Raw genomic sequence first — 26,016 nt, 5'->3', positions numbered from 1 at the left:
AAAGGCACACTGGATACAGCATTGGTCACAGTAAAAGGATTATTCCAGTAAATGTTTATTCACAAAAATGCAACGAACAGTGTTCTGCCAGGTTTAGCTCGATGGAAACAAAACATAATCAGAGACAATAATTACATAATTGTGTGACGGTCCTGACAAAACACTCAAATGTTAGAGAGACATGGCAATGATTCACAAATGTCAAAAAAAAAATATACCCCCCCTTTTCTTACCCTTAGTCCAAAAGATTCCACTTAAAAAGGTAAATAATCAAATAAAAACTATCCAAAAAGAAAAGACATTAGACAGAGGGTCAACATTTTAGTTTACAGTCTTGTTATTTTTTGGTTGTCTTACGGATCAGCGCCATTCTCTGAAATAAGAAAAAGAGAGAAAAATGTCGGGTCAATAATAATTAATGTGCATTCCAATACAAAACAGGTTGATATTACAGACAAATTAAATAATGTAAATTAACAGTTAAAGTTTTCCAACCAATGCCATTTTAAAATGTGCCATTAACACGTCCAACAGAAAGAAAGCATTCTAGGACTCACCTGTTTGTGAGCCTCTGTGGTGCAGGCCTTCTTGAACGGCCGGATTTCATCTGAGCCATAACCAGGAATCCACATGTTCCACTGGCGTTCTGCGGGATATTCAATTATGAATAAATGATTGCACCCCATCAAAAAGACATGAGCTGTATAAACTACTCAGACCTTACACAAAAATACATGTGTGTAAATTCAGTCTATCAGCCACAATCTACCTTACATCTCATTTTCAACAATTGTTTAAATTGTTACATTTTAAAAGGATAAAAGATTTAAAAATCAATGATCCCCACATCAAATTGGAATGAAACAGGGAGCATAATATTCCTGATACAACCATCTTTGAAAGACATCATACAGAATATATATGTGTGACCTAAAGAGACAGACTAAATCCAACTTTGTGAAAATATTCAGTTGAACAATCCTGCAAAAAAAGCCACTGGCCACTTACCAAGATGTAACTGAACATCCTTCACCTCCAAGGTGTTGGACTTGCGATGGCGAGCCAGTTGACAGGCTGCTGTCACTACACTCTCTATAAAGTCGTCTGCAATTTGTAGCAGCATCTGAGAAAAAGAAAGGGGGTTTGAGATCCATCAATCATGGTCAGTAAAGGAAAGCAACACTCTACAACAGCTGGAAAGTCCCTTGTGTTTTTCAGCTGCTCACCCCATTTATCATGCAGCTTAGCTTTCAACAGAATTAAGTTTCAAAATGATGGATGTGCAGCGGAATGGGGACGCTTTAGGGCAGCAAGAACATGCAAGTGGGTTTCATTTCACTGAGAAAAATGCGCTGCTGCTTATTTTTTACTCGATGCTTAAAAAGAAAACATCGAAATACAATGTTCATTTCAAACTGCAATTAAAACCAGAGACAGACCTCCTCAACATCTTCATCCAGCTGCTCATTTGGGTCAATCTCTCGCACCAGGTCCTGGAGCTTCTTCTTACTAAGAACCTGAACAGGAAGCAGAAGAATACATCAGTTAAATACATTTAACTTAGATAGTTACCGAATGTGTATGATTTGTGCTCCCTTAAGTAGTCTAGTGTTGGCCTGAATTCTGAAGTTAACAACATTCATCATCATCATCATCTACTCTGGGAGCGGTTGGGTTTCTCTATAATTGTTAAGATCTTGAATTTCTATGTAAAGTTTCTTGAGATAATGTATATTATGATTTGTGTTAATTAAAGGCAAGGGGGTTAAAATATGTCTTATATTCATGTATATAGAAATAAAACAATACAATTGTCGTCAAACCAGCCAAATACATATAATCTCTGATCATTTGAGGTGGAGAAACAAGATATGAATAATAATAAATACATGTAACATGAGCCTGATCCCTCTTTGGGCAACTCTTGATAATGAATTAATAGTTAAAGCCATCACTGTGGAGACAGTGGACTGTCTACTAGAGAACTCACAAACCTCTGCTTTGTTCAAAATCATATCATAATTCAACACACACCTTAAATAAAAGTAGCTCTTCTAGGATCTAAGATCTTCTGTATTACCAACCAGTTTTTTAGCCCTTATTTGCAATAGAAATGTTGGATCCTTGTGTGTGTGCAGTGTGAGCAGCGGACTGACCTGAGATCCCTCTGGACTGGTTCTGCCAGCGGGACCAGGGGCCCCCAAAACCTTAACTGCCGCCGTGGTGCTGTTAGCCATGCTGGTGGCTACAGGAAGCGTGGAGGGACTCTGGAGATCCTCAGGAAGTTAAGTTATTATGTCTCCTCTGTGTTCGACTCCTGAATGAGAGTCCAAGATCTGCACGGTAAGATGATGGGTCGTCTTCTGACAGGGACCACGTCTGTAAACCTGGAGGGAAATCAGAAATATTATACATCTTTATGTAACAGGGTTAAAGGGACAGCTTCAACCACACAGTAGATTTGTTATATGTACATCCATCAAGGATTTATTTTTCTTTTCATATTTGATGTACTCAATTAGCTGATTTCCATCTCCTTGATTATTTAAATATAATGCAATTATTTTCCTTTTCTTGATTGACAGGAAACAAAAGTAAAATCACGATTTAATTACTGAAGTTTTAATCTGTCTCCTGTTGTGTGTTGTATACATTCGGTTCTGAAGAGGCTGTTTTTAAAATCTTTACAACTTTCACTAACGACATAATACCTGTTTAGCTGCGAGACACATGTAGCGGTTTAGCCCTAAACAATCGATGTATTCCCCTCATCTAGTAAATATCAGCAAACTAACATCACGTGTATTAGATACGGACCAAACAAATGTAAGTGTCCAGTGGTTGTGAGTCTTAATCAAATGATGCAAACGAGTAAAAATCGGAAGCTAACGATGCATTATGTGCTAAAAACAATAGCCGCTACCTAACAGTTGGGTTAGCCGCACAGGCTAATCTGGCAGCTAATCCAGCGGCGCCGCTTTGTGCTCGCCGCATCTCGGATTCAGACGTGAAAGTACAAACTCACCCGGTTAAACAAACACTATCTGTCCATGTCCACGTCGCCTCTGTCAGAAATATGAGGATTTGACACAGAAAACCCGCCTCGGACGCGTCCGCACAGCTTCCGATAATTTTCACTACTTCCGCCCTATTCACAACTGTTTCCGGTGGCAACGCTTCACCTCTACACTGCTTCCTGCTGGTGATGCTGGAGAACTACATCAATATACCAGGATGGATCATGTACCCAGAGTCATATTTAAATAAAATGTTAACTTAAACACCTGATCTCAGAGCAGTTTCACACCAAAGAAATTCAATACTGTTAAATAACGAGTGTGCATGAGACAAAGTCAATAGCAGGGATGACAACAGTAAAATATCATTATACACATTCACACATATCCATAATAAAGCTCTAATCTAAACATTGAAATAAATAGTAATATGCCAAAAGTAGCAAATTTGTGTTTATTATTATTGTGTGTGCAGTAAAACAATGCGTCCACAAATATTATTATTCCCCATACTTCTTATTATCGTCAGTATTCTTCATTCTTCTTTGTCAAATTTAGTCCCACTACTTCTCTATCCCAATGGATACTTCATGTGGATTATGGATACCATTAAAACGAAAAAAAAGAGCAACCTACCCATGAATAGAACACTAGCAGGTTCAGATGCATCATAACAAATGCCTGTAAACCAGCCAAACGGTATTTGGTTGATTTTCCAAAAAGTATTTATATATTAAACAGTAATATGCTTTAAGTACAGAGGTTTGTAGTAGATGCAGCCAGACTCAAAGCTTAATATCTGACTGCGAGGGGAAATGGAATACTTCAGAGTCACTCAGACTAAAGATGTCGAGTGCAAGTGTGCGTAGGCCACAGCAAAGTATCTGTGAGAGCTTGACAGAGCGAGTATCTTTCGATTCTGTCTCCTGCTGAGCTCTGGTTAACAGCTAATGAATCAAAGGTCAAACAAAATGAAGCGTAAAATGTTTGCTTGTCCAGCCTCAGATATCACGCCAGGGATTTTCAAAGCTCTGTGGCAACATGTCGAGACTACTTTCCAATACCAGCGAAGGTCTTCAGACGAACGCCAGCGTCTAGGGCGAGAGGCTCAGCCTGAGAACTTGATAGGCCTCACTCCCCTCAGAGACAAGTGACGTGCTGGGAGTGGATTTGATTATTGGAGCAGGTTTTCTTCCCCCATTTGCTGTTCACATAGATAATATACAGGTGTGAAATCTCATGAGCAAATACAAGTCAAGACCACAGACACATAATACGGCTTATTGAGCCACTTATTCTCGGCTGTGCGACGATTTGCATGGATTGTTTTTTCTTTTTCTTTTCTTTTGCTTTGAGAACTTGAATCCACTTCCTGCCAAACAAAGAAATGAAAGCCACTCCTCCACTGCCTCAGAGATAAATAGTGAGCAAACTTTCATTTCTGATTAGACACTGCGTAGCACTGCACACTGTTTGTCTGACACTGGAGAGCCTTTTCCACAGCCATGAAAGTACTTCTTGTTGCTGCAGTGGTCGTCCTGATCCACGGCAGTTATGGTAAATATGCTTTTTTTCCCTTGTGTGCCGTTGAACAGTTTCATCTGAGAGTGGAGTTGTATTGTTATGGGCTATTGGTTTGGTCTTCTAATCTGCTTCTTTTTTTCAAAATGATATTCAAACAATTGCTATTTCATGTTTATTAATTAGATGTGTGTGTGTGTTTGTATATATCTATATATATGTGTATTTGTGTGTACATCTATACAAATGTGTGTGTTTGTGTGTATATCTATTTATACGTGTGTGTTTGTGTGCTTGTGTGTTTGTTTGTGCGTGTCTGAGCTTGTTTGTCCTCTAGAGGAAACACAAATTCTTCTGTAACGCTGCCGGAAATCCCCCAGTGGTTTCAAGTCTCAGACGAAAACGGGAAATCGTGGTTGAATGATCTTGTAACTGACACGATAAACAACTAAGTGTTTTTATATATTGTCCAACCCCCATGTTCCGTTACCATATCTGTAAACACTGTGTGAAGTGTTTTCATTGTGCCGTAAATCCTCCCTGAGGTGAAAGGCAGATTGGCTCCGTCGTCACTTGTTTGCTCAAAGTGGAAGAACCTGCTGCGGCTGGTCACGTGGCCCTGGTGACATTGAGAGTGCATTGGCAGTTTTCCAGCGGGAGCCTGAAACAAACGACAGGAAAAGGGAGAGGTTGTTTCTCAAAGTTTTTACGCAGAGCGGCAGTTAGATTCCCCCAGAGCTGGTCAACACGCCACCCGAGCCCCCCCCCCCCTCCCTGAGGCCACCTCCCCGCAAATCTATTCATGTTGCAATCAATAACTCCTGTCATCTCTTCTGTCCACACGCAGCCACTCTGCTCATTAAAGGGCCGACCCAACTGGTTCTGGAGGGAGACAGGGTGACGCTGGAGTGTCGCTACTCAGACTCTGAGCTCAACATCAGCCAGGTCCGCTTTGAGGTCTTCTCCAAGGTGAGCAAAGACAATGTATCCCTGCGCCTTGTTGACTCCTACATTAGTTGCCATGAAGCATAGAATTTCTGAGCACACCCCCATGTAGCGTGTCTGATTTCCTCCAATGTCAAATGATGTATAACATCATTTATCCATATTCAAAACGCTGGGGGGGTAGATCAGTCTACTTAAGCGGTTTAAGTCGTCCGGCTAAAAGAAAGAAGCAAAAAGCTATCATATTTCCTGCCTGACAACTTTATTGTTATTGTTTGAGGTTTTATTAGACAAGAGCATAGATTAATCATTTTATTATGCTGTTTTTTGAAATGCAGTGTGATACTTTACCCAGCCTTTACAGCCTTAACTCATTTGCATTGCCTGCTCCTGGATGTGGAAGCTGCTTTATGTAAATATCCCATCATGCAGCTGTCTGCTGTGGGGTTTAGCACAGTCGGGAATTTATGAAAACTGTAATAGATGAAATGCAATCCATGAAAATCTCCGTTGCAATAATGCGACGTGATTATGTCACTTTTGAATAACACCTGAATCTCAGATAATGCAGTTAAACAGACCAACAGGCATCTTCCACAACAGTGATCAATGTTGTTTTTCTCCTTGTGTTTTGACCTTAACTCCCTTGAATGCGTCACTTTCTTATCATCCCAGTGGAACAGCCAACACAATATGACAAGATAAATGAAAGTGCCTCTTTTCTCTGTGTCCCTTTTGTTCTCGTTCTCTCTCTCCACCAGTATTTGCAGAGCTGGCATCAGATCTACGAGCGCTCCTGGTGCTTCTACTCGATGGAGACCGAGCTGACAGCTGACAGCCTGCTCCTGACTATCCCCCACGCAGGGAGTTACTTTCAGGGGCCTTATCGCTGCGTGTCCGAGGCTGAGAATGTGACCGCGCCAGACAACTCCTCCGAGCCGCTGGCCTTCAAAGTGCATTGTGAGTGTCTCGGGCCGGGGTTGATACGAGTGGGAGCCCTGTGTGGGAACTGAAACTCTGTGAAACAATGACTCTGTGACTTTGTGCCTCCCTGTTGCCAAATTGAGAAACCTTGGTTCTTTTTCATGTCCGTGTTCCGCAAAGGTCAAAGAGATTTCTGCAGGGATATGATAATAACTTGCACAAATACGGTGTGTGGCAGTGCAAATGAGATAAAGTTTCACCTTCCGATAAGGTATAGCTGGGAATACTGACATGGAGGGGACCTGAAGATCCATCTGTAAACCCGGAGAGAAACTCTGAATCCTTATTTCCAAGCAGCAGGAAGTATAGATCAATCTTTCAAACACCGTGGACACAACTTTCCTCACAGTGCGAGACAGAAAAACACATAAATAATTACCAACATGAGAAATATCAATGCAATGCAGCCGCACAACAAAACAGCGGCGCAGGTCCGATGCTAACGCTGCCCTAGTTATGATACCGACCAGGCGGGATACCCGATAGCACGGAATACCATCCGTTCCATAGCTGGTCATATTATCAGCGTCCTCTATCTCCTCGGTGGTCATCAAATCGACAAATCGTAATGCAGTTTGATAGAATCCCTTGGACTCATGGGGGGATGGGGGGGGGGATCAATAAGAGGCAAAGATGAGAACGGACAAAAGGCCTGAAGGAGACGGTGGAGGAGAGAAGCCGGGAGCTGGATGGACGTGGGCCATTTATTGAGATGGAAGAGAAAAGGAGCTATTATTCACAACACTGCCTCTCTAAAGACTTCGATAAGATGAAGCCTATTATCGTTAATATCGATCGCCTCGAACACTCTGCACCACTGGGTGGGGGGGGGGGGTGTAGGCTTAAATGATGTAAGCCTTTACCTGCTGCTAGCACAGCAAACATAGCGCACACCCCAGACGTAGCTTCATCTGACTTTCTTCCTCCTCCTCCTCCTCCTCTTTGTTTCAGACATGGGGGATCTGTCACTGACCAGGGAGGGCTACACCCGCTACCTGGGTATCCCGAAGGACCTGAAGGTGCAGCCCAGGGATGACGTGGTGCTCAAGTGCTCTGCCAGCTCCTCGGAGGAGCTTAGCTACTTCTGGCACAAGAAGGTGAGGCAGCCTCGGGAATGTGCACAGTGGCAGTGTCCTCATTATGCTTTTGGATACATGTCATTCTGTCTCCCTCCCCCGTCTTCGATGTGACCTCTTTATTTCCTCCTCCAGTCTCTCCAGGTCCCTCTCGGCTCCGTCTCTCTCCTCCTCTAAACACACAAGCCACTCGTTCGCCCCTGCCTCTCCATCCCCGTCCAAAGTGCTCCGTATTTAAGTGACCGGTTGGCTTATGCGCCCTACCTCTCACCGGAGGGGGACTGCAGCTCGCCCACTTACAGAGGATTAATAGTTTAATGAGGTCTAGACAAGAGCCAGTCAACCTGAAAACAATTATGTGGAGAGATTCCTAATGATTGTTTTAGTGTTTGGTTTACCGACATTGAATTATTCAACTGGTCTCGACGCGGAGCGGAGAAACTTCACGCCCGGGGGAAATTAAGACATCTCGGTGTAAAATGCTATTGTGACAACAGGCATGTAGAACGAGAGCTGAGTGGAGATGAGTGCCCTGGTGATGACAATGGGGTATTGCACTTCTCCAGGTGTCATCCACATCACCACTGGCAGCTTACAGGTGAAATGAAGCTGTGAGGATATATCTGGGGAACGGGAGAAGACAATGACTCAGTTTCCTGTTCTTGATTGATTCTGGGTTTGGGGTTAATATATTCGTTAAATGGTCACAGCCAATCCTGAATTTTAAAGGGGCTTACCGATGCAAATCCAAGACAGTGGATATTTCATACGGCCGATACCGTTAGTCCTCCACGCGAAGACGTGTTGTCGTGTTTTTGTCGTTTGTTGTGTATACAGCTCTGACATTTCGATGAAGAATAACACGCGTGAGTGACAGCTTCATCACCTGGAATCAGTTACCGCACCGTCGATCGTGATCCACCTGTTGATGGTTTCCTGCTTTATTTACATAAGTCACATGACCTTTGGAAAAGAGGAAGGACAGGTTCACGGACATGATGAGATGAGATGAGATGGAACGTTTGATGGGAAGTGTGTGTGTGTGTGTGTGTGTACGCTGCCTGTATGTTGGGTATTGTGCAGGAAGTGGCATCAGAATGGCCCACTTTGACAGACAGCCACCATGGACACATTGGCCCCTGGTAATGACAGCAGGACAGACGCAGGCCACTGCTTTGGGAGCCAGTGGATTTGCATACAAAATGCTGCTTTGGCCAGACCTGGTCTTTATGGGAAATCCTCTTAATTCAGATCCATTCCAATTGAAATAGACTTTCTTGGCAGGAGCTGCAGCTCTCAGGAGCCAAATCATTTGCATGGTGTAATGTCTTTTTTTTTTTCTTCACCCCCCCTCCCCCCCCTCTCCACGTTCATTTGTTTTCCAATCCTCGTGTTTGGCCTATTATTTGTTTCCTCCCATGTTGGGCTCTGCCTCATAATAGTGCTGCTATTTTCGTGTCAACAATTCCTCCCGCTCCCTCGCCATCTCATTACGCGTTGTGTTAACATTGTGTAGTCGCGGCATCATTCTTTGCGGATGAAGGTGTTATCCGTGTTGTTGACTTGTGTCGATGTGTGATTCATTGGGATTACAGCCCAGGTAAATACACTTCCCTCAGGACTTTGCAGAAGGCCACACACCAGGAGAGGTTTCTGCCCGGACTCCCTCTCATGACTATTGACATTCCTGAAGTCCATGTCTCCATATCGTGTTTGCTTTGCTTTCGTTCTTTCGCTTTCTTTCCACAACTTTACACTTTCACTTTCTCTTATATCAAGAAGCTTTGTTTAGTCTCAATCTCTCCTATTCTCTCTTTCAATCTCTACTGTTTTCTTTCAACAGCCTGCAAACAATCCCACCAATAAAATATCGCTTCTCCTCACTGCCCTCATTCTTTTTTTTGGTTCCTTTCACCCTCTCACACGCTCCCATGTCTTTTCATCTCAGGGTAGCGACTGGATCCTGCCGTCCTCAACGCTCACACTGAAGAAGGTGAGCGCGGAGGATGACGGAGAGTACACCTGCATGGCTCAAAACCGTGCTGTGGAATCACTCAGCAAGAAACGCTCAGTCAGAATCACCGTTCTGCCGGGTAAGAAAAACACTTCATCTACTCGGACAAGGACTTTCTTTGTTCACAGCTTTTTTTTCTTCACTTCCCTGTTCTAAAAACAGGGTTGGTCAGTTCCTTGTAACTGCGGGGAAATTTATCTGTAAGCGTCAAAACAAACCGGTTCTGTTTCCTCTTAAATCAACTTCTCAAATGTGAACAGAGTGGTCAGGTGTTTGGGTGCACTCGCGTCATCAGGATGTCGTGATTTATCTCTAATGCCTAAAATCTCTTTAAGGAAGTCGTGCAGGGTTGAGGTTCAATTTATCTTCCACAGAAATTCTGCAAAAATAGGAAGAGGGCCGCGATGCTCCGACAAAGAGAGGTGACGACATTTAAGAAAACACCTCACACCGAAAAGGTGACGGAAAGTCCCCAAATGAAATTACCTCTCAAATGTCAAAGGACAGCAGCAGTAACTTTAAAGGATGAGAGGATCAAGCTACCACACAAAACAATATTCTACCTGACCTTTGATTTGTTCTTCTCTACTTACAAACAGACAGAAATGCACCATATAGAACAGAGTAAAGAGACTCAGGAAGTGAATTCCGTGAGCAGCAAATTGTTTTATTTATTCATTTTCTTTCCTTTTATCCCGTTTATTTCATCATATTTGTTCTGAAGTGATTCAGATGCTCCACACGGCGTCGGCTGACTGAGGCTCAGGGGGTAGACACTGGGTTGTCCACTAACGGGTAGGTCGGTGGTTTGATGCCCGGCTCCTCAAGTCTGCATGGTAGTTTCCTTGGTCAAAATACTGAACCTAAAATTACCTTTAATAGCTGTGCCGACAGTGTGTGACAGAAAAAACGATGTGTACAGAAGCATGTGCTTGAATGTGTTAATGTGACTTGCTGTGTATTGTATTCATATATCACTGTGAGTGATATTTACAAACAGTCCATTTATCATTTAACCATGAGATCAATATAAAATGGTCAGAGCGTGTACAGTACTTTGCAGTACATGATAATTACAGGCGACAGGCGACGGACAGTCAGTTGATTGGAGGTCTGGTCGTCTGTCAGCTCTTGCAGATGGATAATCTGCAGAGCGACACTTTGTCTTCGTCTGAGCCGACGGACTCATCGCTCTCGTTTCTCCTGAAACATGAATATTGTGTTCAAGCGGAGGACTAATTTCATTACAACGTTGTAACTAATCCAATTTACAGCACGTCATCTATCTTCCTCATCTTTACCACTGACCTGCGAGACGCCTGCACCGTGTGTTAATGCACTGCAGTTTTTAAACATCCCCCTCTCACCCTGTAAGGATTCACAGGCCTCGTGATTCCAATCACCGACATTACACAACCTCTAAAAACCCAATTAAGCCAATGCACGTTATTTATTATGTCACAGTTATCTTATTGCTGCAGCAATCGACTCGTTGGTCACTGTGCTCCTCGCTGTCTCCAGCATCTCTCCTGAAGCACATGCACTAATTAAAAAGGTAATAATTTCTCGACGCTGTGATAAATGTTTGCTCAACCTCGGAGGTGCGTTGAGCGAAGGCCTCACGTCACCGCTGTGGCCTCGAAGTTGCCCTTACAGTAGCGGTGCAAAGATTCCTGGTGCTGACCCGCGTGTGACTCCAGCTGCCAAGAAATCCTCTTCACATAAGGAGTTACTGAACAGACACTGCATTGTGTCTGTGTTTGTGTCTGTGTGTGTGTGTGTGTTGCTACTTCGGACTGTCATAACCTCAAATATTCAATGTTTACTTTTTCCAGCGTTCAAAGTAACAGTTTCAGAAAGTAGGAGTCCCCTAGATTTACTTTTTCAAATATTTGGAAATGCAAAAATTCCTGCACATGAATTACATATTCTGAATTTTTTAAAATATGAATCACTGGTAGACTTCTTGAGAATCAGTGCCTGCGTGTAGAACTCTATAAAAGTCTGAAGTTCTGACACACAATCCCCCGTCCTACACAAACAAACAGCAGACACTGCATTGTGTTACTGCTTCGGATTGTCATAACCTCAAATTTTCAATATTTACTTTTTCCAGCGCTTAAAGGAACAGTTTCAGAAATTAAAGTCCACTAGATTTACTTTTTCAAATATTGGTAAATATTAATCACAGGTAGACTTCTTGAGGATCATCTGACACACACGTCCCCGTCCCACACTAACAAACAGCAGACTCCGTTAGATCCTCGCCCGGAGGCAGGAAGATCACAGTTTAGCTGATTTGTGATTCCATGTGATGCATGTTTCCCTTCATGTCCGACTGATCCGTCCCACAGAGGATGCCCCCTGGTACGAGTCCAGTAATGGCCGTCTCATTCTGATGACCTCGGCGGCGGCTGTGGCTCTGCTGGTGTTCGTCCTCTCTGTGAGCGTGTTCCTGTGCCGCAGGGCCAAGCAGACCAAGACCAGCAAGGGACCGATGTAAGCAAAGACTGTCTGTGTGTTTGTGTCTGCTCCTCTGTCATCATAAACAATCCCTCTGCTCTTTGCCGCCGATGCCCGTCTTAAATCATGTTCACAATCTGATGGATTACGTGCGTGTGTGTGTGTGTGTGTGTGTGTGTGTGTGTGTGTGTGTGTGTGTGTTTGTTTGATTTCTATACACTGCTTTATGAAGCTTCCTATTTTCCCTAACTCAGTCTCAGTGTCTCCTGCTAAAGTCAAATTTATATAACAGATATGAATAATTCCGCATTTTTTCAACCTGTCTTGTGATACAACCACGGCCAATTCAGATACTGTGGTACCATGGTAAATACTTTGAATTCTGTGCATGTGCTTTGCCAAAAGGTTACTCCGAAAGACCTCTCTGAGAATGTGCATTCTTGTGCCTGTGTGCTTTTCATGTATTTTAGAATCGTGTTATCCACACTATATCTGAGTTTGCCTCTGCAGCTCCGACCTACTCGACCTGCAGTCCTTGATCTCGCTCACGCTCCCTCCACACACTTCTCTGCTTATGAAAAGCCTGAGATGATATCATGGATTTACCTCTGTGAACCACAGCAATGATAGGAACATTAGTGGAAGTCCCATTAAACCAGCATGTTGACAGCATGTTCATTTACACCTGACCCCCGTGCAGCTTCGCTCATTTACTTCTTTCCACAGGGGCTGAAAAAAAGCATTTTAAAAAGACAGAATTTCCATAAGTTCCATATTAGCGAATGCTTCATCTGTGATTTGCGTGTCGTTGTGGTTGCGTAGCGAGTAAAAGGTTTAATCCTCACAAACGTGGCTGAGCATGTGCCACCGTGAGTTTACGAGCATGGTATGTCCAACGAGGGACAGAGAGCGAAATGGAGACAAATGGACTTTCATATCAACGGCCAGCTGTGGCTCCCCTCGCTCAGTTCTAGTCTATAATTTCCTCACTTATGCTTTTCGAGTGCCTACTGGGAGGTCGATATACTGGTAATCATGCTCCTCTGTCTTTCCTTCTTCTCTCCCCCTCTCCTCAGCGACGACCACTCCCAGAAGAAGCCCATCTACCGAGGCAGCTCGGAGTCCCTGCCCTCTGCCTGCGGAGACAAACAGCCCCTGGTGTGACTGCACAGGCAGGTGGAAGGATGGGGCAGATCGGGGGGGGGGGGGGAGATAGAGCGAGAGGCAAGGAAGATGGAGTGGGTGGCCCAGAAATGAGGGATGGCACAGAAGGTATACTGAAAGAAGGAGGAGATGGTATAGGTTTAAGAGAACTGTAGGGTGAAAATCAAAGTGAGCAACAAGCTGGGTGCTTTGCTTGTGGGCGTATGCCGTTATACATCAGGAACACAAAGGTGGGCAATTTTCTCTTCACTTATTCCGCAGCGTGGAAAAAAGGACTCGACGTACAATCCTCTCCTTTCTGTTGCAAACTTAATTGCTGAGCTGCGTATTACCAATAAACCAATCGGGTGACGGGGCAAGCTTTTATTTTGTTGATTTTTTATTCCCTGTTTTTCAACCAGCTCAAAGAATCTGTGAAAATGTCTTTATGATCGCTGTGCCGTTGCAGCTCCCAAGCACATTGCACTTCACCATTTAATTCACTGTACTTTGTATTTCTTCTTGTATTAAATGGCTCTTAGATGTCCCTCCTCTGAGTGTCATTGATTTTATTCCCACCTCACAGATAAAAAGAGAGTGCGGTGTATCGACGACGTGGCGAGAGCCGCACACGCACATCTTCTTCTTGTGTATCTCCGTCTTGCATCAGCTTGTTTACCAACCTTCCCCCTTCAGTGTGTCGGACCACACACCGAAGCAATGTCTTGAACTCAGTGTCCCTTGAGTCCCCCCCCCCCCCCCCCCCGCTTCCCATTCGCCTATAAGCACCTTCTCAGTCAGTTCAGCTCACAAAGAAAAGCACATGACCTAAAGTCTCACACGATTACACAAAACGAGAATAATTGCAAAGTCAGGTAACCTTGAAGCCTTGTCCCTTCATTGTGGGACATGGTTACCCCCCCCCCTCCCCCCCACCCCCCGCTAGCTCTTTTGTTACCGGACTAGATTGAGTCTGTTTTCCGATCCCCCCCCCCCCCCCCCCCCCTCATAGCCTACAACTTCATCTTTTTTAATTTTCTCCTCTGTTGCCTTGTAACCCTCGACACCAGCGCCACACAGCACCATCACTGATTACCATAACTGTGCTCATAATGCCGAGGATTTCATTATGCTTGTCTGTTGAAGTTATGTTGGGGTTTAACGTGGTTTTATTATCGGTGTGTGGTTGACCGTAGGCCATCGTTAATAACGGGCGAAGTGGCTGTTCAACACCGACACTCCATTACCGGGTGCATGCGCCACGGAGCACAGCCAGGATAATGTTATTAAACTGATTATTCAAGCCCCCTGTTTGGGTTAGGCCTCTGCTGCAGCCGTCCCTCGTGGGGCATTTTACAGACTCCTCCAATTTTCTTGTGCAACTCTCCAAACTTCTGCTCGCTTTGTGCATTCGGGGTCAATCCCGGGAAGACAGCAAATGGAGAGGGAGACTATGACCAGAATAGAAATAGAATAAGCAAAAACAGTCACGCTTTGAAGGGAAACAAACACAATGTTGTAAATTTAAAATGCCCGGCTGCATGCGAAATGCCAGCGAGCACCATTTTGTTTTGGCCTTTGAGTCAGTCATGAGTGAAAAGCGCCCGCGCTCCCCAGTGGGCTCTGGTCCGGGGGCTTCATTCGGTTGGGCTGAAAAGACAAGATTATGTATCGGGGAATTTCACACAGCGGAGACGTCCCTGAGGTGCCGGGCTCTGGTCGAGAGGGGGGGGGGGGGGGAGAGGTGTAGTTTACGGTGACATCTTGACCTTGACAGTGCCTCGCGGATAAACCACCGGGCAACAGCTCAGGGCGGTGCAGGAGCCGCGCGCAGAATACAGAGCAGCCGCCGCGCTCTGCCAGGTCCTGTCGGGGGGGCCCGAGTCGACCCCTCGGCGTGCAGAACCAACATGGAGAGGTGACTTATACCAAACATGACACCTGGTTGAGTAATGCCCTCGAGTGCCAGACGTTCTCAGGCGTTCGCCATCGCCTGCTGCTGTTCTCCTCATGGCTACTTGCCTCTGTATGTTTATCTTGCACATGCTGTGTCAGAGGCAGGAAACTGAAGTGGTAAAGTTTGCTGGTGAAGCAGGTGTTTCCCCTCATTACTTCCTGACAATGCTGCATCTGGTGCGAGGGACGGGGAGGCTCCCTGCCAAGTGGGGGACAAACACTGGCAGAGAGGCTGATGGGTAATAATGGGCTGGGATGGGAGCTGGGGACATATAACTTTTCGTCGAAACAACAAGGTTAAAACACGTGTCAGGAAAGAGACTCGTTTAGCGGCAGACGTTAAGAGGTCCCACAGATCCACGAGGCGAGGTGAGACACGAGGCGAGTGCTCAAACGAAGCTTTGTGGAAGTCAAGGGTAGAACATATAAATATTAATGCTAACCGACTTCTTTGATGCCCGCAGCCTGTTTGAACTGCTCTGACTGTTTGAACCAAACTGACCAAAGTGTCTGGAGGATTTGTGACAGATGAGAGAGTCGCCAAAGCAGATTGGAGACCCGTGACATGCTATGCCCCAATGTTACCTGAAGGGGGCGCCAAAGACACAGTTACAAAAAACATGCTTGAGGCTCACAGGCCCGTGGCGAAACACTGGATTAGGGAGGGAGGGAGGGAGGAGGGGGAAAAGAGATGTGGAAAGAGAAACAATTTTCATAATGGAGCAGTGCTCTCTGACTAGAAAACGCAATTATGGGCAAACTATGGCCACAGCGTGAGGGCAAATTTAAAGAGCCCCTTTAGCAGGACCTAATAGGCCCTGACTACACATGAGCAGAAACCCTGGCTCATCCGGAGCACAAGTTTTTGTTGCGGGCCATTAGCATCATCGTGAACGGTGAATTAACTGGATACATTCAGGTCTGTGTGCAGCTCCCCTCGATGAGTCCTGTGGATATTGTTGGAGACAAAGCAGCTTCAGCGACTGAATGTCCCTTCAACTCCAAACACCCGGAGGATGCTGCTGCTGCACAGAGGAGATGATCTGACACCGCAGCTCCTGCATAAATCAGCGAATAGGCACAAAAAGAAACGTGATAGAGTAAAAACATGAAAGATAAAACAATATGTCAGACTTAGAGTATGGAAAAGGTGAGTGCACATGACATGCAAATGAATCAGCAGCACACACACAATAAAAGCACGGATTCATCTGCATAATCTGTTTCCAATTGACTCCAGCATACAATAAATGACTGCAACATTGTTGTCTCATCCAACAATAAACATCTGCTTCACTTTCGTCATCTTAATCAATGTGCCACGCTTCCTTTTCGCTCCGAGGGGCTGAATTTGAAATAAATTGGTTATTTGAGTCGGAAAATTAATGTTGGTTATCAATCACGTTTACAGCGAATTGAATGCAATTAATTGGAAGACGCGGGCCCCCGTCCCTCACTGCTCTTCAGCTCCTCTGCTCCCGTGAAGCCCGGCCCCTCTCTCTCCTCCGCACACCCCTCCACCTGCTCTTGGTCGCTGCTATTGGTCGGATTGACGCACGGGGCCCGCCTCGTTGGGGAGCTTTTAAATACACTTCCAATGTAAAGGAACTAAGAAAAACCGGCCGAGCTGTCACATCCAGGCTGACACAGTGACAGAAAGTGTGTGTGTGTGCGCGTGAGAAAGAGCGAGGGAATCTTACTATGTAAACACCTGCTGTTGCGCACCGAGCGCTTTGGTAAAACACACACTCGTCCAAGCACGGTGGCACGCGTGCGCACGCACCAACAAGCCGAACGCACACACACACAAACACGCACGCACAAGAGGAGAAGCTGAAGGCGCTGTCGGAGAGTGAACCTGCGGGTTCCTGTCACTCTGATTTCTCCAAAGGAAGAGGAATACTGAGCAAGACGTCCGGCAGAGAGGCGGGAGTACCAGCGACGGCGATGGCTCTAGCGACCGTGTGGAACTACTGCGTCCCGCTCACCATCATCACTGTCGCCTGCCTGGCGCGCACCGGTAAGGCTCGGGTGAATGTGTAGTGTGAACGGGAAGAGTGTCCGGAGGTTGTCGGTGTGTAATTCCGACTGTGTAAGTTGTCTCAACTCCTCCGAGAAGACGCAGAATGACGCGTAAAAACGGACCGAGGCGGTTTGGAGAGGCAGAGGGGGAAGCAGGCGCGCGCCGCTGGACAAAAAAACACACAAACACGTGCATTTATTTCAGTCTAACAAAACCGTCCTGAATGCGGACCCGCAGCATTAGTATTCACCAGTAGAGTCAGAGCCCCTTTGCGCAAGCCTACATCCGTTTAGCGACTTGGGTGTGAGTCGTTGTGAGGATCACTTCTCCAATGATCCGCTGGAAAGACCCTAAGAAAATCCCCCCACTGGAATGAAAGCAAAAGTGAAAGGGCTCGCGCTCGCTTTTACTTTTCTCCCACGCAGCAATATTCCATGAAATCTTATCGTGCTCTCTTGACCCTTGTGCGTCATAGATTTTTGTGTGGTGTTATTGTGTGTGTGTGTGTGTGTGTGTGTGTGTGTGTGAGTGGACATCCACGCATGCACATAAACAATCTGACAGAGAGCACATAACAAATGCCCGCAGTGGAGCCGACGCGCAGGGGCTCGGCCAGTGGTGTGTGTCGCTGCTTTCATATTCTACAGCGGCACTGAAAGGACCTCTGAGACCTCACCTTATCAGATCCAATAACACCAGGCAATGTAATACACAGCCCTCATAACGGCACCTGCAGTGGCTTTGTTGCTCTGCTGACCCCCTCCCCTACTGGTGCATCTCAGCTTGGGACAGCTCTGCATCCCTCTGTCACACTGGTTTCCTGCATGTTCCCGGTGTAAAGGGCATCATCCTGCAAACACAACTGGGATTTGGTCCAGGCTCGATCGTAACTCCGAACGACCTTTACAGCCTCGGTGCAGTGTTGCTGCGTGTGGATTGCAATGCAGACTCATAACAAAGCTTATACAATTGCAGCAAAAGCTCCAGTTACTGACAAACGAGGAGGTTGCACACACAGCTCCCAGTGGCTGCACTGGTGTTGTGCTCCGTCGGGGGGCTTTGTTTACCTTGTCCCGAGGCAGTGAAGGGGTTAAGTGCCAGGTCGGACACTGTCACACAGGAGGCCTTCTGCTGTGCTGTCTTGACGTCTCTCGCAGCTCATACACAGGGAAGGCTACTTTGCTCCTGTATCCATTCTCCTGGCTGCACTGATTCCACCCTCACCGTGGCCTGTGTATTGATTTCTCCTCTTGTGTGTGTGTGTTTGGTGTATTTTTATGTCTGCTCCAGGAATGGTGTATGGTTCATTTATATGCATGGCTGTGTGGGTGTTTTTTTTTATGTTGGTTTAAGTGAACTACTGTGTTAAGGTGTTTGCGTGTGTGTGCCTCACTGCCCCTTCAGGAAGCTTGTGCGTTGTATGTAAATGAGCCTGATGCCTGTGTTCATCGCCCTGCGTGCTGCTCACAGTGCCGGGTTTTGCCTGAGCTGCAGGCAACCTCTGCTGGGGGCTGCGCACTGATCACTGCCATTAATCTAGCCACTGACAGGGGCCTGGAGAGACAGGCGGCCGGGGGGGTGGAGGGGTGGTGCAGCCCCGGAATGGATGGAGGAAAGGAGGAAAGGAGGAATGTGTGCTAAGATGGTTTGTTTCCAAACACGTAGCACGTATGTACGTGTGTGTTTTAGAAAAATTATAACGAATCACAATTCTACATTTCCCTCCAAATAGAAAAATGTCAAAATCGATTGAGAGGAAAGACGGAGACAGAGAAACAGTGGGAGGATATGGGGGATGGTGGTTGTTATTATTCGAGGATAGAGATGGACAGATTGATTGGGCGGACTGACGGATGAGTGGACGGATAGATGGAGAGGGTGCTCTGATGATGGCGGGGGTGCGAGACGTGGATCTCCTCTGTCAAACGAAAGAGAGACAGTAGAGATGGAGAGAACAAGAACGACAGAAAAGAGCAAGGGAGGAGAAGAAGAGTGGGAGAAGAAAAGCAGAGAGACTTCACAGTGTGTCTGACGGGCAGGCCTGAGGGACACACACACACACACAAACACACACACACACACACACACACACAATTAGTCACACACACAATGTGTTTGTGCGCTGAGTGCATGGCTTTGTGGGGGTGGCTGATCCTCAGCAGCTGTGGGCCAAACTCCACGTACAGTAACAAATGCTGTTAACTCCACCTCTGCTGACCAACCTTAACGACCACCACGCCCCCCCCTCCATCACCGAGGTTCCTCCTCCTCCTCCCCAGCCTTCCCATGCCTCCATTACCACCTTCCTTATCGCCGTGTGCATTAAATCACCTCCATTTGTTTATTGGGTTATTGCGATGAGAGTCATCCGTTTGAGCTTGTTGCCCATTTTGGACCTTGGCTGGGATTCTGGCGGTTGAAACACGGCAGCAGTTGGACGTAGTTGTGGGAGGAGATTTGAATAGCAATTATAGCTGGTATACACACACACACACACACACACACACACACACACACACACACACACACACACAGAGGCCATGCATAAATCAATGTCGCTGTGAGTCACAGAAGGGAGGCCTGGCGTGTAAACACAAACACGCAGGACAATGCTGTATACACAAGAACTAAGTGTGGATGCACATGAGCACGCTTATGCTACATAGGTGCACAAGCCCATACACTTTGCCTGATGACAGCTTACGTAGTATATCTGAGTTTCTCTGGTGAAAAAAGGAATAGGACTCTGCATGCAAGAGCTTTTCTGACTCCAATTGCAGTTTTTGATGCTTGTCAGGTGCAGTTTGCATCACGCCACAGCAAAGATTGCCTTTTTCACTTTCCTCCCCATGGCAGTGGCCTTGCTCTTTCAATGTCTTTGTTCTCTAATGCGAAGAAAAAGTCTTCACCGCGAGCCAAGGTTTATCGTGGGCGGATGGGTTATCCCCAAAACAAAATAAAATAAACGTCTTGACAATTTAATTAAAAAGAGCGAGACCTTCCATCCTTGCTCTCTGGCCCCGACATCTCCTGGTTCACGGTGTAAATCGTGAGCCCTGCAAACAATCGGGATTCAGTGCTACATTATTTTTATTTTAAGTATTTTTTGCAGGTCTAAATAATTGGACAACTTGAACTTGGCAGACAGTTGTGGCGTGCCCGTCATGCTGCCTGCTGCGGGGGTGCGAAGCCCTGTTTGATCAACTGATGCAGTCATGAAGGGTCCTGACAGGGTGGCCCACTATCTCAGCTGAGCAACTGCCTCGGCATAAGCTCCATAAACAAATTGGACTGTGTGGCTTCTTGGGCAAGTCACGACGCAAAGAGTTACGGAGCTTAGAGTGGGCTGGTTTTATTCTCCCCCGAGCTTTTATTGGTCCGTTACTCAGAAGTTCCTCGGCTCAGGTACAGGTGATGTATTTTACCATAATTATCTCCTTTTGAATGCAATCCATAACTCCTTGTTTTGAACTGCTGTTGTTTCATACAGTGATTACATCTCAATAGCCCCCTCCAGCATTATAGACCAGGTCCGTGGAGGATTTTTATTTTTAACACTGACTTGAGTGGAAATAGAGCGAAAGAGGAAAAGTTTCCAGTGAAAGGATACATCATTAAACCATCTCATATCCCTTGTCAGTTCCTGTTTACTGCGCGGTGTTTTGTGTTGTCCTCGTGGAGAGGTTCATTTAGAAACCGAATACATGAGACACAACGCTTGAAAGACTCACACAGAGGAGCCAATCGGTAATTGAAGCCTTATATCTCGTTTGACCATTTGTTTAATTGTCCATTAGTGAAACTTTCTGTCAGTCTAATCAGGCCAGTGCTAATGTAGAAACACTCTTTATGACTGCCACCTCATCTCCCTCCCATTACTATTCCCCAGACAGAGCCACTTGCGATTATCATAATGGTGATCTATGTCGTCCTTACGTGTCTCTCTCTCTCTTTGAGAACAACTGGCGTTTCACCAACTTTGCTGCTGAAGTTTTTTTTTTTATGCTAAAAACAGGATGCCAAGGACATCTCCTCCATTTGCTGGCATCCGAAGCCTGCCAATCAATCAGGCGTTCTCTAACTGCATCTGATCCGATTGGCTTGGTACAGAAGCAAGACGCCCCCCCCCCCCCTGGGTGCAGCTTCCCATACTGCGACCTGATGTCCCCTGAGCCAGCAGCTTTTCTCCAGCCACTGACCCCGCTCACATTTGTCTTTGCCAGTGGAGTGTGAAATCACAAAGCGGCGATTCCCGCTGCATCCCTTCTCGGCGATACACACAAAAGGGGTTTGCTGTGTATTGTTTTTACTGGGGTACAGGGTGTGCTTGTGTTTTAAAGCCAGTCGACGTTGAGTTTTGGTCGGGGGATGTCGGCGCAGAGGAAAAGATGGCATCCTGAGTCTGGAAAAAAAAACTATTTAAATACTGGTGCCATGGGGTGAGCATTCCTCACTACTGGTGACACAGTTTCCATGACTAAAAGAGTAAATGTTTGTACCGCCTGCTCATCCCTGGGCTTGTTTAACACCCTCGCCTGCTGCTGTGATACCTGTTTCCAGAACTCCTGCAGAGCGTAATGCTAACATGGCCAGACGGCGACCTCCAGTAACGCTGGCAACCAAGGTGATTATCCCCATTCAGGCACTGGGACGGAGCCCTCACCAGCCATGATTGGACGAGAGAGGCTGATTGAACTGAAAAGGGCAAGTGCCTAAAATTGGAAAGCTTGAATGTTCAGATTCTGCCAGCTCAGGTGCTAACACACCTCTCGTTGGGAAGATGATGATGTTGATGTAGAGATGAGAGGAAGCTGTTAATAAGGTGCTCCTCCAGGGCCGAGGAGGATTAGCTGGACTTAAACCCAGGTGGAACTGTCAAGCCCGGGCCCGGAGGTTGCCAACTAGACCCCTTTTCCCCTTACCCCTTGGGAGGTCTGTGTGTCCAGTGGGGGCCAGCTGATGAAGAGTGACCAGGCTTAGCGGGGCCACCGAGGGACTGATGAGGTCAGGGAGGGAGAGTGAAAGAGAGAGGGGTAAAGATGGCTGGCTGCACAGTGTATAAAGGATTGAAGGAAGAGAGCGAGGAGGGGAGGAACAGGGCCAGGGGCATGCGTCACAGACCAGTGGAGCAGGGAAGAGCGGAGCGGAGGAGAAAGTCAGGCAGAGAGGACTCCAACAAACGAGTGAATGATTGCAGGATTTCAACTCTAAAATGGGGGGTTGTACATGTTTAAAAAAAATAAAAAGACAAGAGAGAGAGGGAGAGACGGCAACCCCGGCTGCAAAGAGTGCCCAATAAATTGAGGAAGGGTGATATTAAGAAGGAGGGACCTGCTGTGAGAGATGGATGGGGGTGAGGGGAGACTGAGAGATGGATGGCGATACATAGAGATAAAGAGGGCGAGGGGGCAAGCGCTGTGTGGGTGACCAGTCCAGAGAGACGAGGCGCCATGATCGATGAGGTCACAGTCCGCACACAAGCCGACACAGACTCGCAGACACCAGCAGGTATTGACATTGTTTTCCCAGCGAGCCCATGGCGAGTCCTCCCACTCTCAGCGAGGCTACATGGCGCTCCGGTCCAGAGACTTGTACAGAATCCATTTCTTTGTATCGTCGCCATCGATAGATTCGCTTTGATGAGATTGTTGGATGCAAAAAAAATTACCAGGCAAAGCAGTGCACTTATCTACTGGGAAATCAGATGGAAATTATGAGAAGCGGCCACAACAATGCTGGAGAGGTCCCCGGTGAGTTTTCTATCTTTGAAAACTCTCAAACTGTCTCGAGTGGTGAATTCATTTCAGACTAAGAACATGTCTGGCATGAATAAAGCAGTTGTCAGTCGCAGTGGTTACAGAAACCTCAATAATGACACGTTTTCAAAAATGCAATCATCTCCTCCATCATATTGGCAAGTGTGGAGACATTTAGTCAGTAGCAGATTATCAGGTCTTTGTGTTGATCACACATATTTGCAAATGTTAGACAAAACCACACATTCAGGGATACTGTATGCGATGGAAGAACAGAATGCTATCTCTCCACGAGAAATAAGGGATAACAGCAGCTACCAATAGATCAAACTCCAGCTCCATTCTGGACAGATGCCAAGTGATTGTTGACATAGCGACTGAGAAAAACTCAAGTGCAGCTTCTTCTAAACTGATGCACTCCTCCACTCCCTGCAGCTTGTCTTTATCTTTCTTTTCCCCTCTTTGTCTCCTGCGTTCCTGAGACAAGGGCCTCAACATCAGGAGTAGTACGCTTTCATCCACTTCATTAGCAAACAGTAAACAACAATTCATTAAAGGCAATAATTTAGCAGCACATGAAAACAATCCTTGAAAAGTCGGCTGATCTCAAAGACGACAAAACACTTGTAGGCCGGCATGACCGAGAGAGGGATAGACAAAGCAAGAAGAAAGAAAAGGGAAGGATTGAGGGGAAGAGGCCGGCGGTCATGCTCAATGTTCCCGGACGAGATTTACCGCAATGATTGGCTGGGTTCTTTTGAGATTCATAAGGTCATCAATTCATGCTCTGCTTTCAGCGGGGCAAAACAAAAGTGAGGCTATGCAGCCGTCTGCGCTGAAGTACAGAGGAAAGAAGGACGGCCAAATTGGATTGGTGCTGTGATTGTTTCTGCAGAGATTGTTACAGTTGGCAAGGCCACTTAAAGAGTGGCCATGCACCAACGACCTTGAAGGAAAGCTGCGTTTGATTCTCTCCCAGGATTCATTTCTCCCTGAGCGGCTGGTGGGGCATTTAAGTGCATGACTGCTGATTCACCTTATGGCCGTTAGGAGAGGTAACCCCCCCCCCCCCCCCCCCCCCCCTTTCCAATAAAGTGCACCGGCAGATTGAAGTGGCCCTTTATCTCATGTTCACAGACATGTTCCCATCTCTGTGTCCATCTGTTGGGCGAATCATGTTATCGTGGACCACAGAAGGGCTCTCTCTTTCCTTCCTGGCTGTGGCAGAAGAGTGAAGTGGAACAGCAGTGGAGTCTGTGATACCGAATGAGTTTCACACAGGCCTTGGGCACTGTGCGCAGTGGCGGAGAAATGGTGGTTCCTAGCAACTGCCACCTGCTGGGCCACACTAGTGAATTGCACTGCAGAGCAGCTTGCAGGGGCCAGTGGGGTTCAGTGGGAGGCACCAAAGTCATTTTTAGCTGTTGTGGACCATGTTGCCCTGGACGACAAGTGTTTTTTTTGTGTCTGCAATATAGATCCTACATTCTGGAGAGCGATGCAGTACAAACAGCATGGCACTGCCGCCGCTTGACTGCATATACAGTAACATACTTTATTGCGAGAGAAACTAATAAAAGAAAGCTGTGGGGGAATGTGCTTTCATTCTTGATTATTTTTCACTTCCCAAGGGCCAAGATGGCTGCCATCTGTCGCCCTCGTGTCAGAGCAGTTCTCTACTGTTTCAGTCGTCTAGTTTCCAGTCGAACGACTGATCCGTCTTGATTTGTTAAGGGATGGTGATCTTTGCTTTGAATAGCAGGAACTTTCCAAAAGTGCAACAAAAAAGAATCTGTGAAAGCAACCAGAAGATAAAGATCACAAATCAAAATTAGAGGTGATGTAGGCTGAGAGATGCATCTGGTTAATATGTCACTGGGATATATTTGAGATAACGTGACCCTTGATATTTGCAAGTTTCAACAACTAAGATGAAATCGAATTTTTAAGATTTGATTAGTATAGACAAACCAATGTCAACAAAAAAAATCTTTTCCGACGCCAAACTTCTTTCTCCTATAAAACACAATTTGTTTAACTGAGCTGTGCAAAATCTTTTCTACATCCAACTTCCGACTGCAATAGGGGGGGGGCATATTTAGTTTTGTGGCACCACTAGTTGTATACGCAGTCATAGCTGATGCCTATTTACCATGGAAATAGATTTGAGTTGTACTGTGGGGACAGCGATTTATGAGCTTATGGGGTAAATTAAAAACAAACATAAACCATTGGTAATTATAAAGCAGGTTGATCCCAAATGATGACTAAATCACTGGTCGCAGAACAGAAATGTGCAGAAACATGCGCGGAGCACGCACATTGCCTTGTGTGCATGCACTCAAACACACATTTGCATATGAGCCAACACTACAGCACCCTCCGAGGAGACTGTGGAGATCTTTTGGAGTTTCCAAACTTATTTGCTGCAGCTTTTTTAAATGCCATGTTCTCTCTGTGGCCTCCTTTTTCATGAGCTTCTCTAGCACATAGTAGACAGACAGACACACCTGGTGATTTAGTTCCAAGCACACAAACGTATTCACGAATGCAGACAGTGTTTTTAATTTGAATGTCCATGCAGCACTATCTCTTCCTGCCTTTTTAATCTCAAGCCAGACGTGCTTTTGTAAACTCTTGATTGCTGTACTGGTTCTCCTCACATTGCCTCTTTTTTTTTTTTTTTTATTCCTTATTCTTTTTACGCCCCCATCAGTCTTTCTTCACTCAATGGTTTCTCACTTCAAATTCTCCCGCAGTGTTAAGCTGGTTCAAGGGTCTCAGTGGTGATGTAGTGTCTTTTTGTTTGTGCTCTCCAGGATCCGGAGTGGTAGTGCTGTTCCTTTGAGTACCACGGTACAGCTATAGCACGAGTGCATTGGGTCATTGTCAAGGATATGTAATGGTATAGACAGAAAGGTTTGCATACAATAGTGAACTATATTGATCGAATGCTGCACTGAACAAGGGTTTAGTATAATGTTAATATAATACACAGCAGGCAGCTAAACATCTAGCTAAGGAGTATTATTGTGGCATGTTTTAATTAACGTGGCATTAAGCAGGATCGGTGAATGGGCACAAGCTGCCAGTGTTTTTAATCATTCCATTTACGTTC

At 45.9% G+C, this 26,016-nt stretch overlaps 3 protein-coding genes across 3 annotated transcripts in view; 2 read left to right on the top strand and 1 right to left on the bottom strand.

Moving 5' to 3' along the window:
• Positions 1-37: 37 nt before the first annotated feature.
• On the bottom strand, positions 38-3,181 carry taf12 (TAF12 RNA polymerase II, TATA box binding protein (TBP)-associated factor). Its single transcript, XM_062399114.1, has 6 exons — positions 3,026-3,181; positions 2,157-2,387; positions 1,440-1,517; positions 1,009-1,123; positions 558-646; positions 38-373 (listed from the first exon to the last, which is right to left on the bottom strand). Exons 2-6 carry the CDS (start codon positions 2,235-2,237, stop codon positions 338-340), a joined length of 399 nt encoding a protein of 132 aa, XP_062255098.1. The 5' UTR covers positions 2,238-2,387; positions 3,026-3,181; the 3' UTR covers positions 38-337.
• A 1,238-nt stretch (positions 3,182-4,419) lies between these two features.
• si:ch211-79k12.1 (uncharacterized protein LOC568891 homolog) lies at positions 4,420-13,710 on the top strand. Its single transcript, XM_062398830.1, has 7 exons — positions 4,420-4,574; positions 5,386-5,507; positions 6,245-6,443; positions 7,419-7,564; positions 9,492-9,636; positions 11,912-12,056; positions 13,097-13,710. The coding sequence occupies exons 1-7, from the start codon at positions 4,523-4,525 to the stop codon at positions 13,182-13,184; spliced, it is 897 nt and encodes a 298-aa protein (XP_062254814.1). The 5' UTR covers positions 4,420-4,522; the 3' UTR covers positions 13,185-13,710.
• Positions 13,711-15,831: 2,121 nt separating this feature from the next.
• The window catches only part of cadm4 (cell adhesion molecule 4), a 144,518-nt gene continuing 134,333 nt past the window's right edge, over positions 15,832-26,016 (top strand). Inside the window, exon 1 of the mRNA XM_062399619.1 lies at positions 15,832-17,139. Coding sequence (XP_062255603.1) covers positions 17,067-17,139 — 73 coding nt within the window. The 5' untranslated portion in view covers positions 15,832-17,066. The remainder of the gene's footprint in view (positions 17,140-26,016) is intronic.

The sequence above is a fragment of the Platichthys flesus genome, chromosome 11, assembly GCF_949316205.1.
Source record: "Platichthys flesus chromosome 11, fPlaFle2.1, whole genome shotgun sequence".
Classification (NCBI taxonomy): Eukaryota; Metazoa; Chordata; class Actinopteri; order Pleuronectiformes; family Pleuronectidae; genus Platichthys; species Platichthys flesus.
Note: the sequence above shows the minus strand (reverse complement) of the source record. Positions and strands in the feature narration are given on the sequence as shown.

What these genes read in the sequence shown, in the direction of transcription:
- taf12 (XM_062399114.1), bottom strand. Translation starts at nt 2,237, where the DNA reads ATGGCTAACAGCACCACGGCGGCAGTTAAGGTTTTGGGGGCCCCTGGT. An exon ending in TGGATGAAGATGTTGAGGAG is followed by an intron (nt 1,124 to 1,439) that starts GTCTGTCTCTGG and finishes TCTTTTTCTCAG; the next exon opens with ATGCTGCTACAAATTGCAGA. An exon ending in GGATGTTCAGTTACATCTTG is followed by an intron (nt 647 to 1,008) that starts GTAAGTGGCCAG and finishes AATATCCCGCAG; the next exon opens with AACGCCAGTGGAACATGTGG.
- si:ch211-79k12.1 (XM_062398830.1), top strand. Translation starts at nt 4,523, where the DNA reads ATGAAAGTACTTCTTGTTGCTGCAGTGGTCGTCCTGATCCACGGCAGT. An exon ending in GCTTTGAGGTCTTCTCCAAG is followed by an intron (nt 5,508 to 6,244) that starts GTGAGCAAAGAC and finishes TCTCTCCACCAG; the next exon opens with TATTTGCAGAGCTGGCATCA. An exon ending in GCTACTTCTGGCACAAGAAG is followed by an intron (nt 7,565 to 9,491) that starts GTGAGGCAGCCT and finishes TTTTCATCTCAG; the next exon opens with GGTAGCGACTGGATCCTGCC.